The 12,109-nt window shown below is 64.1% G+C and overlaps 1 protein-coding gene across 5 annotated transcripts; it reads left to right on the top strand.

Annotated features, from left to right (window-relative positions):
- Positions 1-271: 271 nt before the first annotated feature.
- SIPA1 (signal-induced proliferation-associated 1) lies at positions 272-11,982 on the top strand. 5 transcript variants are annotated; one of them, XM_086384878.1, is made up of 17 exons: positions 272-354; positions 504-590; positions 2,728-3,499; positions 4,082-4,209; positions 4,296-4,472; positions 6,608-6,782; positions 7,473-7,576; positions 7,804-7,961; positions 8,048-8,657; positions 8,942-9,216; positions 10,235-10,453; positions 10,555-10,666; positions 10,761-10,869; positions 10,967-11,068; positions 11,177-11,231; positions 11,418-11,496; positions 11,601-11,982. In XM_086384878.1, the coding sequence occupies exons 3-17, from the start codon at positions 2,824-2,826 to the stop codon at positions 11,745-11,747; spliced, it is 3,126 nt and encodes a 1,041-aa protein (XP_086241004.1). In that variant the 5' UTR covers positions 272-354; positions 504-590; positions 2,728-2,823; the 3' UTR covers positions 11,748-11,982. The 5 variants fall into 5 exon arrangements, with proteins under 5 accessions (XP_086241004.1, XP_086241003.1, XP_086241007.1 ...); XM_086384877.1 differs by lacking the exon at positions 504-590; XM_086384881.1 differs by lacking the exon at positions 504-590 and having other exon boundaries at positions 7,429-7,576.
- Positions 11,983-12,109: the final 127 nt, after the last annotated feature.

Below are 12,109 nucleotides of genomic sequence, written 5' to 3'. Positions count from 1 at the left end.
CAGCCCAACACTAGGCGTCCCGGTCTAGCCCCCAAGTTGGTTTGGAAGGCCGGTACACTTGTTCCGGTTTCTCGGCCAAGGGCTGGAAGCCCCACAGTTAAACAGCTTGCCGGGCCAGGCCTGGCTCAGGGCAGGCGCTCCGCCTGCGCTCCGCGCTGACCGCGGCCAGGCCTCGAGTCCCCTCCCGCTGCGCTTCCCGCCGCGGAGGACTCCCGGGCCGGCCCCGCCCCTCCTCCCGGCCCCGCCCCCGGCGTGGCCCCGCCCCCCAGGCGGAGCCGGCGCCTGGAGCCGCCGCTGGAGAGCAGGCAGCGGGACCCCAGCGCCGGAGGACGCGGCCCGGCGGGAGCCCCAGAGGTACTGGCGGGAGCCGGGGAGCGGCGGCACTGTGTCGGGCGGGACAGGGGAGGAGGTGGCCTGCCGGTCAGCCAGGGTGGTGTGTGGGTGGTAGGGGGTCCTCGCCGAGTTCGCCGCCTGCACCCTCCCAACCTCCCGCTGGGCTCTAGTCCGGAGTCAGCACGTCCAGTCCCCTGCCTCTGACTGGTGCCGCCCCCACCTCCTTTGCGTGGACAGCCCGACCCGGCCTGTGGCGGGTGAGTGAGTGGATGCGGCGGTTACCGGTTCCTCTCAGAGGAGCTGGCGACTGTCCGACTGCCTGCTGGCTGTGTGCTGGCTGTGTGCCGGGCTCCCCCTGTTCTGGGGCTCCCCTTCTCCCGGGGCGGCCTCCGACCCAGCTTTTGCACACCGCCCCCCAGTCCCGCGCCTGGCCTGGGAGGAAACATCTGTCGCGCCCCCTAGCAGTAGAAATGGGGTCATGACCTCCAGATGTGCTGGGAAGCGTCCAGAGCCTCCTCCTGGGGCAGCCAGGCCTTCCGGATCTGTGGGAGCGGGCCGGCCCCCTCCTCGCCAGTGACACAGGCCGCAAGGAATGTCCTGGCCTCAATGGACCCTGTGTGAAGCTGCTGGGTGGGGGGCAGAGCCCAAGAACACCCCTCAAGGCAGGGCCAGAGCCCAGCCAGCGCTGGGCCAGAGCAAGAAGCAGCCCCCAGCTGTTCACACAGATACACAGAGCTCGACCTGCACGGAGCAGGAGCCTGCACAGACCCCTGCCTCGTGTCCCCTCCCACCCCATCACACACACACCACAGCCCAGGCCCCAGAGCTTGGCCCATGGAGCCAGGGCCTGCATCTGCCACCATACGCTTAACACATGGCCAGCTTCGCTCATTTGCCTTTGCTTGCAATCTCCTGGCAGGGTTGGGAAGGGACAGGAAGGGTTAATTAACCCCATTTTGGAGATGAGAGAACAGAGGTTCAGGGTCAGTGTCAAGAACTTTGTCCTAGAAGAAGCTAAGGGAGGAGGTACTCTGAGCTCTTGGAGGCCTGCCCTTGCTTGGTTCTAGAGCTCTAGCTGAGGGGTACAGAGCGTGTGCGCCCCCCCCCAGCCCAGCCCCAGGCAGCCCTAGCTGACGCATGAAAACCCGCCAGCAGGTGCCTGCACCCCGAGTGGGTCACCCACAGCCCTGCCCCAGCCACCCACTCCATCCTGGGTTCATCTGAGGGTGGCCGCCTCACGTGCTCACACCACCCTTTCTTTACACCTGCCCCTGGTCTCGACATGTTTCCGCACTTAGCAGGTCCCTGGGGCCTTCGGTGTCTCACTCATACATCCTGTGAGAACTCAAGCCTTAGCCCAGCCCCCACCTGCCCCACACCTACTCACACAGAGCTCGGAGTGGGGAAGTACAGCATCGCTTAGGCCCTGCAGACTGACAGGCCCAGGTTCAGATCCTAGCTGATACAGGGTTGCTCTGGGCAAGAGCAGTCCCTTATGGGGACCTCGGTTTGATTGTCATGTGGGGCTCAGAATGCCCTGTCAGCCTCAATGTGGCCAGGTAGGCTGAAGTCCCCATAGGTCCCAGTTCCAGCAGAGGGGCCTGGTCACCAAGACTCCCTCCCTTCCCCCCAGGCAGGGCAACAGAAGCCTGCAGGAGGGTGAGCCCAGACCTGTCCTTCAGGTTAGGGTGACCGAGGTCCCATGACTGAGCTGGTGTGACCCCAGCACCTTCCTCAGGATGTGGGGCCGGGCAGGGGGCTGGGCCCAGAGCTGGGGCCACTTCCTGCACTGAAGGAAGTCCTCCTGCTGTCCCTGCTGACCTGCCACTGCCCCCTGGGAACCCCTTCGTCCTTGAGGTATTGAGGCATTGAGGGCCACGGCATTGAGACCCAGCCGCTGGGTGCTTAGTTCCTCTGGGATCCTGGAGGAAGTGGGAGGAGCAGGGAGGAAGGTCTCTGGGGACAGGACGTCCTCCCTTTGTCAAGTGGGCAGGACCCAGACACTAGTGGCCCCATGGGTTTCCCGTCCCAGCGGAGACAAATCATCTGTCTGGTTGGGCCACGTCTTGGTGGGGACCCTCACCCTGGGCCCAGATCACAGCCAAGGTGTGTGAGTGGGAGCTGGGGACGCCTGGCGGCCCCAGGGCGGCCCGGGGCTCCCAGACCCTCAGGGCCAAGGTAACCACAGCCCAGCCCCTGGCCCTGCCCTGCGCTGAGCTGGAGGAGGGGGCTGAAACCTCAGCCCCAGGCAGACGAGGAAGTGGCCAGGAAAGCGGAAGCGGCTTTGATGGTCGCGGAGGGGGCCGGAAGCCAACCCGCGTGGGGAGGACCAGGCTGGGGGCTGGGTTCCTGTTTTCTCCCCAGGCCCCTCTCAGCAGCCCACTCTTCCCTCAGGGCAGGAACCGGCCTGCCGGCTGGGCACCAACCACCCGCGCCCGCCAATGCGGCCCGGCACCCGGAGAGCCAGGTCCCCAGGTCTGAGGCGCGCCCATGTGGGCCGGCGGCGGCGTGGGGAGCCCTCGGCGGGGCCCGGCCCCTGCGCCCACCGATGACCTCTTCGCCCGCAAGCTGCGCCAGCCGGCCCGGCCCCCGCTGACGCCGCACACCTTCGAGCCCAGGCCGACCCGGGGCCCGCTAGTGCGCAGCGGCAGCGATGCAGGCGAGGCCCGGCCCCCGACGCCGGCCAGCCCTCGTGCCCGCGCCCACAGCCACGAGGAGGCCAGCCGCCCCGCCGCGCCCCCGGCCCGGTTCTTCTCCGACCCGCTGGCACTACTGGGGCTGCCGGCGGAGGAGCCGGAGCCTGAGTTCCCGCCGGTGCCTGAGCCCCGCTGCTTCGCCCACTACGACGTGCAGAGCCTGCTCTTTGACTGGTCTCCGAGGCCCCGGGGACCGGGGGCGCAGGCGGAGGCCAGCTCTGGGACCCCCGCCGCGGCTCAGGACCAGACTGCTAGCTCGGACTTGCTGCTCGAGGCGCCTGGCTTTGTGAGCGAGCTCGGGGGCGAAGGCGAGCTGGGCCTGGGGGGACCAGTGTCTCCACCTGTGCCCCCGTCACTGCCCAACGCGGCCGTGTCCGTCTTGGAGGAGCCGCAGAACCGAACCTCCGCCTACAGCCTGGAGCACGCAGACCTCGGCGCCGGCTACTACCGCAAGTACTTCTATGGCAAAGGTAAGGGTCACCTGCAGCGCGCTGTCCTTTCTGTCGAATCCCTGGCTATGTAAAGCGTCAGGCTCTGTCTCTGGGTCAAGGCTGCCCAGCTGTAACCACCTCCTTGCAGCCAAGCCAGGCCTCCCCTCACACCCAGACATGTTCCTCTGCCTCTGTTGGGTTCATCGTACTCCTCTGGTCTGGGGAGGGATTTCCTAGGGCTGTTGCTGGGAGCTGAAATCTGAACCCCTGCACCTGGGCACTTTGTCATCATCAGTGTTCACACGGGAGAGCCCCGGATATTCTGGGGAAGAATATGGGCATGCTGGGCAAGGCCATGCAGGATCTATCTAGGCTTTGGAGCAGGGAGGCATGGCCCTCTGGATCCGGGGCGAGATATACGGGCAAGGCTTAGGGCCCAAGCATATAATAGGTGCGGACAGGAGTCAGGGTTTGGCTTGGTAAAAGGTGGGCGGGGCTGAGGAGGGGATGATCTGAGCTAGTGTGATGGGACCTGGGAGGGGGACTTGGTGATGGGTGTGGTTGAGCGAGTGTGGGACTGCTGAGGGGCGAGGCTGGTCATCTGCCTCCTGCTCCTGGCAGAACACCAGAACTTCTTTGGCCTGGATGAGGCCCTGGGCCCGGTGGCAGTGAGCCTGCGGCGGGAGGAGAAGGACAGCAGCGGAGGGGGCACTCTGCACAGCTACCGCATCATCGTGCGGACCACGCAGGTGGGCCGGGGTCATGGGAGCCAGGCTGCGGACTGCCTCCGGAGCCGCCTGCATGTATCCTGAGTGCCCCTACATCCTGTCCTTAGCTCCGGACCCTCCGAGGCACCATCTCAGAGGACGCGCTGCCACCAGGGCCCCCCCGAGGCCTGTCCCCGAGGAAGCTTCTAGAGCATGTGGCCCCACGGCTGAGCCCCACCTGCCTGCGCCTGGGCTCAGCTTCACCCAAGGTGCCTCGCACGCTGCTCACGCTGGACGAGCAAGTGGTGAGTGGGCAGGGCACTCCTGTCCTAGAGCTAGACCTGGTCTGAACCCAGTCTGCCCAGCTCCCAGCCACCCAGCCTTGACCTCACGCTGGACGAGCAAGTGGTGAGTGGGCAGGGCACACCCTCGTCCTAGAGCTCAACCTAGTCTGAATCAAGTCTGCCCAGCTCCCAGCCACCCAGCCTTGACCCTGATCTTGAGCTGGACAGGGACCCCAGAAGAGCTAGCTTTTCAAAAGGAGGGCATGAGAGGTCATCTGGAACCTTGCCTCTCAAGAACAGCAGCATCCACATCACCTGGGGGCTTGTTAGAAAGGCAGGTTCTGGGTCCTAACCCAGACCTACTGACTCAGGCCCTGCACGTGAAGAGATCCCGAGATAATTCCCATGTGCCTGTCAGCTGAGGAGCACTGTCTGATCGCCACTCCCTCTTCTTGCAAGTCCCTCTCATTCTTTGTCAGTTTGCCCTGCAAGGCCCTGCTGGGTCTCCTGCTAGTTTGGGTTGCTTGCTCCTTCCACTGTGGGCCCACCCAAGCCAGCTGGAAGTCCTTCCCTCCCCTGTGCCAAAAGTTACTACCCACTGGCCCTGACTTTCCTCCTTGGTCATTCAATGTCAGTCACTCAACAAACATTTCCTCATCCCTTGGTACCAGGCTCCAGACTGGATGCTGGAGACTTGTCTAGACCAGGTTCTGTCCTCAAGTAGCTCACAGCCAGGTGGGGGAGAGACCCACAGAGAATCATGGATAATGATGAGTAAGATAATAGTGAAAGGGGGATGCTGAGGGCTCTGTGGGGCACCAGTGTGGGGCTGATGACCTTCCTTGGCCAGGAGGTTAGCATCATGGAGGAAATGCAAGAGCTCAAACCAGGAAGGGCAGGCATGTTCTGGGCAGAAGGAACAACGTGGGTGAAGCTTAGAGACTAAGAACTGTTGCATCAGGACCCTGTGGGCAGTTCAGCGTGGCTGGAGTGGGGCTAGTGGGGACAGGGTGGCAAAGGCTGGCCTTTGGTCCCGAGGGCGCTGTGAAGCTGTGGAAGATCTGAGAGGTCAAGCAGCCCTCTGGCTGCAGCGTGGCGGCCGGACTGGAGGCCAGGCTGAAGGCGGTCGCGGTTGTCCAAGCCAGGCCTGGTGGTGACGATGGCAGAGGTGAAGAGGCGGTAGTCCAGGGACAGAGTGGCTGGTGGGGGTATTGAGATTCCCTCCTTCTTGGCCCCTGAGAGTGGTATTTTTGTGGAGCCAGGGACCCTGGAGGATGGGTGGGAGGGAAGAGTCACAGGGAGGAGGTGAGGTGCCAGGTGCTAGAAGGACATCCATGCAGCTGCAGCTGGGAAAGGAGCTGCGCTGGAGGCCAAGATGGGGGTGTTGTCCGTGGAGACGGCTGCTTTGGCCACCGAGGGCAAAGAACAGGAGTGGAGAAGAGGCCCAGACACGAAGCGGGTGGTCCCTGGGGTCACAGGCCAAGTGAAGTTCCTGTTGTCCTAAGTGCCAACCAGGGTGAGAGCATGCCAGGGTGAGGCCATGCCTGTGGTTGTTAAGAGGGGCTCGGGGTTTAAAAGTTGGGGTGGAAGTGTGGGGCTCTAGGGGTCAGGAGGGATGAAAGTGGGGACTGTGAGTGTAGACAGGCTTACTGTGAAGAAGGGAGGCAGGAGCTGGAGGGCCCTGGGCTCGTTGGCACGGTGGCAGGGCGCCCTGAGCTGTGCACAGTTAAGCCCAGATGCAAAGGAGCCAGAGGAGCTGGGAGCAAAGGGTGAAAGGTGGTGCGGGGCTCCAGAGGCTGCGGTCGAGGTGCCTAGGACTCCAGGGAGGGGAAGACAGGCTGGCCTTGGGCTAAGGAGGATGACTGTGTGGACGCTGATTGGGATCGAGCACCTTCTGTGCAGGGTCCTTTCCGTGAACCACATCCTCTGTGGTCCCATGAGAACCAGCCACCTCTCTGTTCCTTCCCACCTTGCCCTCCTCTGCCCTCCTGAGCGCCCGGAGCAGGAGAGACTGAACCCACTTGATAGGGTCATGGCTTAGAGAGGGCAGAGGCAGTCCGATCCCCAGGCCAGTGTCCCGTCCATGCCCCAGGCCCCCCGGGGTGTTGCTGGGAGACGGAGACCTGAGCCTTCCGCCTGTGCCCTCCCCTCTGCAGCTGAGCTTCCAGCGCAAGGTGGGCATCTTGTACTGCCGGGCGGGCCAGGGCTCAGAGGAGGAGATGTACAACAACCAGGAGGCAGGACCCGCCTTCATGCAGTTCCTCACCCTGCTGGGCGACGTGGTGCGGCTCAAAGGCTTTGAGAGCTACCGGGCCCAGCTGGACACCAAAAGTGAGGCCCAGGGGGTCAGGGTGGGGTGGGGTGGGCGGAGACCCGTGCTGAAGGGCAGGCTGCCTTGCCAAGAACTAGCTGCCTGCTCACTTTTCTGTCCCATCTTGTCCTAGGGCTGGGGCCGGGGGTGGAGAGTTCTCCGGGTAGGCTAAGGACGTGCATCGGGGGTTGCGAAGGCTGGGAGGAGGGGCTGGGACTGTCCCCCAAAGCCCTGGTGCCCTACTGCCGGAGCTGGGCCATGGGGGTTTGTGGGCACCACCTCCTCCCACCAAACACAGCCCTAGCCCAGCCCCAGCCTGTTGTGTTGGAAAGGTCCCGGGGTTCCTGGGAGGTGACCTCCTGCCTTCCTCTCTCAGCTGCTCCGCACATGCTGGTGCCTAGGCCAACATCTGTCCTCTCCTGGGACATCCGCCCCTGCCTCTCTTAGCAGATCGTTTCTCATTTCTGTCTTCATTCTGTTTCAGCATCCCAACCCCAGGCTGAATCCTGTGGTGGCGGGGAGGGGAAAGGGGAGCAGTCAAGGCTGAGGCCCTTGGAGCCCGTGGCCTAGACCTTGGCTGGTGGTGGGAAGGAGTTGTCCACCTGCTGGCTGGGGAGGACAGAGGCTCCAGCCTGTGGGCAGGGACGGCAGGTCCAAGCCACCCAGATTCCCCTTGCTTTCCCGCGGTGTCCCCAACTCCCCGGCCACAGCGGATTCCACAGGCACGCACTCCCTCTACACCACGTACCAGGACCATGAGATCATGTTCCACGTATCCACGATGCTGCCGTACACCCCCAATAACCAGCAGCAGGTGTGACGGGGGCTCTGGGGAACTAGGGAGGGGTGCTGCGGGGACCTTGGCCTGAGCTCTGCTGACCCCCAGCTTCTCCCTCCCAGCTAGTGTGACTCCCCAAAGACAGACACCCCAGGCCTGCACTGGGGGGCCGGTGGGGGCCACGGGTGCCCAGGCGCTGCCTGGCTTGAATGAGCAGGGACATGGGGAAGCCCTGTTCACATGCCCCTCCTCCTGACCCCCAGCTCCTGCGGAAGCGCCACATCGGCAACGACATTGTGACCATCGTGTTCCAGGAACCGGGCAGCAAGCCCTTCTGCCCCACCACCATCCGCTCACACTTCCAGCACATATTCCTAGTGGTGCGGGCGGAGGCGCCCTGCACTCCGCACACCTCCTACAGGTGGGCACCCCAGGGTTCCAGTTCTGCCAAAGGTGCCTCTTCTTGGACCTTCCTTTTACCCCTGACTACGGCCTCCCTCCCCATAGGGTGGCCGTGAGCCGCACCCAGGACACGCCGGCCTTCGGGCCAGCTCTGCCGCCTGGCGGAGGTCCCTTCGCGGCCAACGCTGACTTCCGGGCCCTCCTGCTGGCCAAGGCGCTCAATGGCGAACAGGCGGCGGGCCACGCACGCCAGTTCCACGCCATGGCCACGCGCACACGCCAGCAGTACCTGCAGGACCTGGCCACCAACGAGGTGACCACCACGTCGCTGGACTCTGCGTCGCGCTTTGGCCTGCCTTCCCTGGGCGGGAGACGGCGGGCAGCCCCCCGGGGCCCAGGCGCTGAGCTGCAGGCGGCAGGCGCGCTGGTGTGGGGCGTGCGCGCGGCGCCTGGGGCGCGGGGCGCGGCCGGAGCCGAGGCAGGCAGTTCCGACGGCGCCGAGGTGCCCTGCCTGCTGGGCATCTCGGCCGAGGCGCTGGTGTTGGTGGCGCCGCGCGATGGCCGGGTAGTCTTCAACTGCTCATGTCGCGACGTGCTGGCCTGGACCTTCTCCGAGCAGCGGCTTGACCTGTACTACGGCCGCGGGGAGGCGATCACGCTGCGGTTCGACGGGCCCCCTGGCCAAGCCGTTGGCGAGGTCGTGGCGCGCCTGCAGGTGAGGCGCGGGATTAAGTTTGGGGCGCGGCAGGGAGGAGCCTGCTTTGGGACCCCTCGTTTCCGCCGCCTCTCCTGCGAAAGGGAGAGTCAGAGTGGCCGGGGCACACCCAGTCCCGGAGCCTGGCAGAGCTGTAACTGCGGGTCCCCAAGCCCTCTTCCGCGGGGTGGTTGCTAATGCCCTTCCCGGGGGGTGGGGGTGGGAAAGGGTCCGTGTGACCTGGGACGTCCCGGGGCTGGCGCTGGGGCCGCGCGCAGCGCCGCTCACGCCCCGCCCCGCCCCAGCTGGTGAGTCGGGGCTGCGAGACCCGCGAGCTAGCGCTGCCCCGCGACGGCCAAGGCCGCCTGGGCTTCGAGGTGGACGCCGCCGGCTTCATCACGCACGTGGAGCGCTTCACGTTCGCCGAGACAACGGGGCTGCGGCCTGGGGCGCGCCTGCTGCGCGTGTGCGGCCAGACGCTGCCCAGCCTCGGCCCCGAGGCCGCTGCCCAGCTGCTGCGCTCGGCGCCCAAGGTCTGCGTCACCGTCCTGCCCCCCGACGACAGCGGCCGGCCCCGCAGGTCAGGGTGCCGGGACTCAGGGCGGTGGGAGGACCGGGCAGCTTGGCCACCGCGTTGCTTAGCTTATGCTTACTGTGTCCCACTGGCGACAGGAACCTTGCGTGGAGGCTTTTCCCTTAGAGAACCCCACGTCCCTTATTTAATTTCTCTGAACGGCACGTTCCTTATGGGTAGAAGGAAGCCAACTAAGCACTGTCTTCACTGCGGGAAAGATCGTACTGCAGCCCCGCCTAGCTTTCTCAAAGACACCCTCACACATACTATTGACTGACTATCTGCTACTTTAAAGTAGAGACATGCTGGCTTCTCCTGTAAAGAGAGAGATGGAAAATATTTCAGGTTTTCTGGGCTATCTGGTCCCTGCTGCAGGTGCTCAACTCTCTCACAGGTGCTCAGAAGCATCCACAGATGTCACGTAAATGATGAGTGTGGACTCTGACGTTTGAATTTGATATGACTTTAACATGCCATTGATACATTCTTTTTGTGTTTTTTTTTTCCCTAACCATTCAAGATCATAAAAACCTATCCTTAGTATTCAGTACTCCAGAAACAGGCACATCTGCTAAAACAGAAAAAAAGCCAAGAGGCTGGATTTGTGCCCAGGCAGTACTTTGTGGATCTCTACGCTGAGTGGTTTTCCCACGTTATTTAAACCTTCACAGCAAGCCAAGAGATCAGTAGAATCATCTCCATTTCACAGTTGGAGAAGTTGACATACAGAGTGATTTGCTCAGGATACACGCGGGCAGCCCTGTGATTTGAACTGAGGTCCCATCGACAGAGGAACCTGGTGGGCTACAGCCCATGGGGTCACAAAGAGGCAGACGTGACTGAAGTGACGGAGCACACACGCACACACATGCCCGCGGGAACGATGGCCAGCGGCCAGGCAGGCTGCTTTCACTGTTGTTAGGCAGCTGGGCGTGCTCTCCTCCTGGAAGCGAGTCTCCGGCACAGCTGGGAGTGGGGCTGGTGGTGCTGGACACTCCGCCTGACCCCCTCTTCCCCCCCGCAGGAGCTTCTCGGAGCTGTACACACTGTCTCTGCAGGAGCCTAGCCGGCGGGGGGCTGCAGAGCCGGTGCAGGATGAGGCCCCTGCCGAGGCCCTACTGCCCGACACGAAGCAGCTGCTGCAAGTGTGCCTGAATGACAGCGGTGGTCCTCCAGGGCCTGGGGACCTGGTGGAGGAGAGGACCGAGTTCCTGCACAGCCAGAACCCGCCGTCACCCAGCAGGTACCCCTCGGCCTCCCCTCTCCTGCACCCCAGGAGGCCTCTGCAAGCAGGGGCCACAGGCGGGCACAGCTCCCAGTGCTGAGCCGTCCCTGCCCTCGCAGCTCCCTGTCCGATGAGGCCCCAGTCCTGCCCAACACCACCCCAGACCTCCTCCTCGCCACCACAGCCAAGCCGGCAGCACCCAGTGAGGGTAGGGAGACACCCCTGACTCAGGTGAGCAGAAGCAAGGCTCTGGAGCCCCACAAGCAGGGGTGGGCACAGTGGTCATGATGGGCATCCCCCATCTATACCCACTTCCGCCCCCCAGGACGGGCCAGGCAGCCCCGGTGGCTTTGAGGACAAGGACGAACCGGCCCCCGAGCTGAGGGCCTCCTTTTTGCCACGAACCTTGTCTCTGAGGAACTCTATCAGCAAAAGTGAGTCTGGAGCAAGGGTGGTGTGGGGGTCTAGGAGCAGAGTGGGAGGGGGCCTGGCCTGCGCTTCCCTGGCTGAGCCCAGCCTCGCTGCCCACAGTCATGTCTGAGGCGGGCAGCGAGACCCTGGAAGACGAGTGGCAGTCCATCTCGGAGATCGCCTCCACTTGCAACACCATCCTGGAGTCGCTCTCCCGGGAGGGTGAGGCCACCAGGGTGCTCCGGGGGTAGGGGGTGGGAATCAGGGGTGCGGGAGCCAGAGTGGGGCTCTCTCCCTTTACGTGCCCGGACGGTCCCTCTGTTCCCACAGGACAGCCCATCCTCGAGAGTGGAGATGCCAAGGGAACTCCGAAGTCTGATGCTGAGTAAGCCTTCCACCGACTTACCCTCACCCTGTGCCCAGTGTTCATGCCCACGCAGTAGAGGGAAGCTCTGTACACCTGAGTCAGAAGATGGGGGTTGGGCCCCTCTCACACGGGTGGGTCTGGGTACCAGCCCGTGGTGCCGCCCCCAGCCCCGGTCCCCCTGAGTCCTGACTTCCATGTCCCCAGGCCAGAACCCAGCAGCCTGTCCGAGAAGGTCTCTCACCTGGAGTCCATGCTCAGGAAGCTGCAGGACGACCTGCAGAAGGTGACACGGCGGCCGCGGGTCGCGGGGACTCACGGGTGCCCTGGGAGCGGGGCTGGGGGCCCAGCCACCCTGACTCCTGCCTCCCCCCACTCTCGCCCCCGCAGGAGAAGGCAGACAGGGCGGCCCTGGAGGAGGAGGTGCGGAGCCTGCGGCACAACAACCGGCGGCTGCAGGCCGAGTCGGAGAGTGCGGCCACCCGCCTGCTCTTGGCCTCCAAGCAGCTGGGCTCCCTGGCCACCGACCTGGCCTGAGCCGTCAGGCGGGCCTCAGCCTGGCTGCCCATTTGCTGGAACTGCCCGGCTGCTCAGGGCCCCTGGGCCGCACAAACTCCTCAGGAACTCTCCCTGCGCGAGGCGCGTCTTAGCACTGCCCCACTCCCCGGCCCATTATTCGGTGACACAGTTGCCCTCACCCCACCCATTTGTAAATATTCTGTGGAGAAAAGGGGACTTCAGGGAATAAAGAAGCCACTGCTCTTTGTGTCTACACATGTGTGCACGACGTGATGGGGGAAGGGGTTTTGCTCCCATAGGCTCCGGCCAAGCTCCCGGGACTGGTTAGGGAAGCCCTGGGGACATTGGTTCAGAGTTGGGCTGCCACAAACTGGGGGGTT

Source organism: Bos grunniens, chromosome 29, assembly GCF_055505025.1.
Source record: "Bos grunniens cultivar Pamir isolate PY7600 chromosome 29, Bosgru_T2T1.0, whole genome shotgun sequence".
Lineage (NCBI taxonomy): Eukaryota > Metazoa > Chordata > Mammalia > Artiodactyla > Bovidae > Bos > Bos grunniens.
This window is presented reverse-complemented; position numbering and strand designations above follow the sequence as displayed.

What these genes read in the sequence shown, in the direction of transcription:
- SIPA1 (XM_086384877.1), top strand. Translation starts at nt 2,824, where the DNA reads ATGTGGGCCGGCGGCGGCGTGGGGAGCCCTCGGCGGGGCCCGGCCCCT. An exon ending in AACCCGCCGTCACCCAGCAG is followed by an intron (nt 10,454 to 10,554) that starts GTACCCCTCGGC and finishes CTGCCCTCGCAG; the next exon opens with CTCCCTGTCCGATGAGGCCC. An exon ending in TGCAGGACGACCTGCAGAAG is followed by an intron (nt 11,497 to 11,600) that starts GTGACACGGCGG and finishes TCGCCCCCGCAG; the next exon opens with GAGAAGGCAGACAGGGCGGC.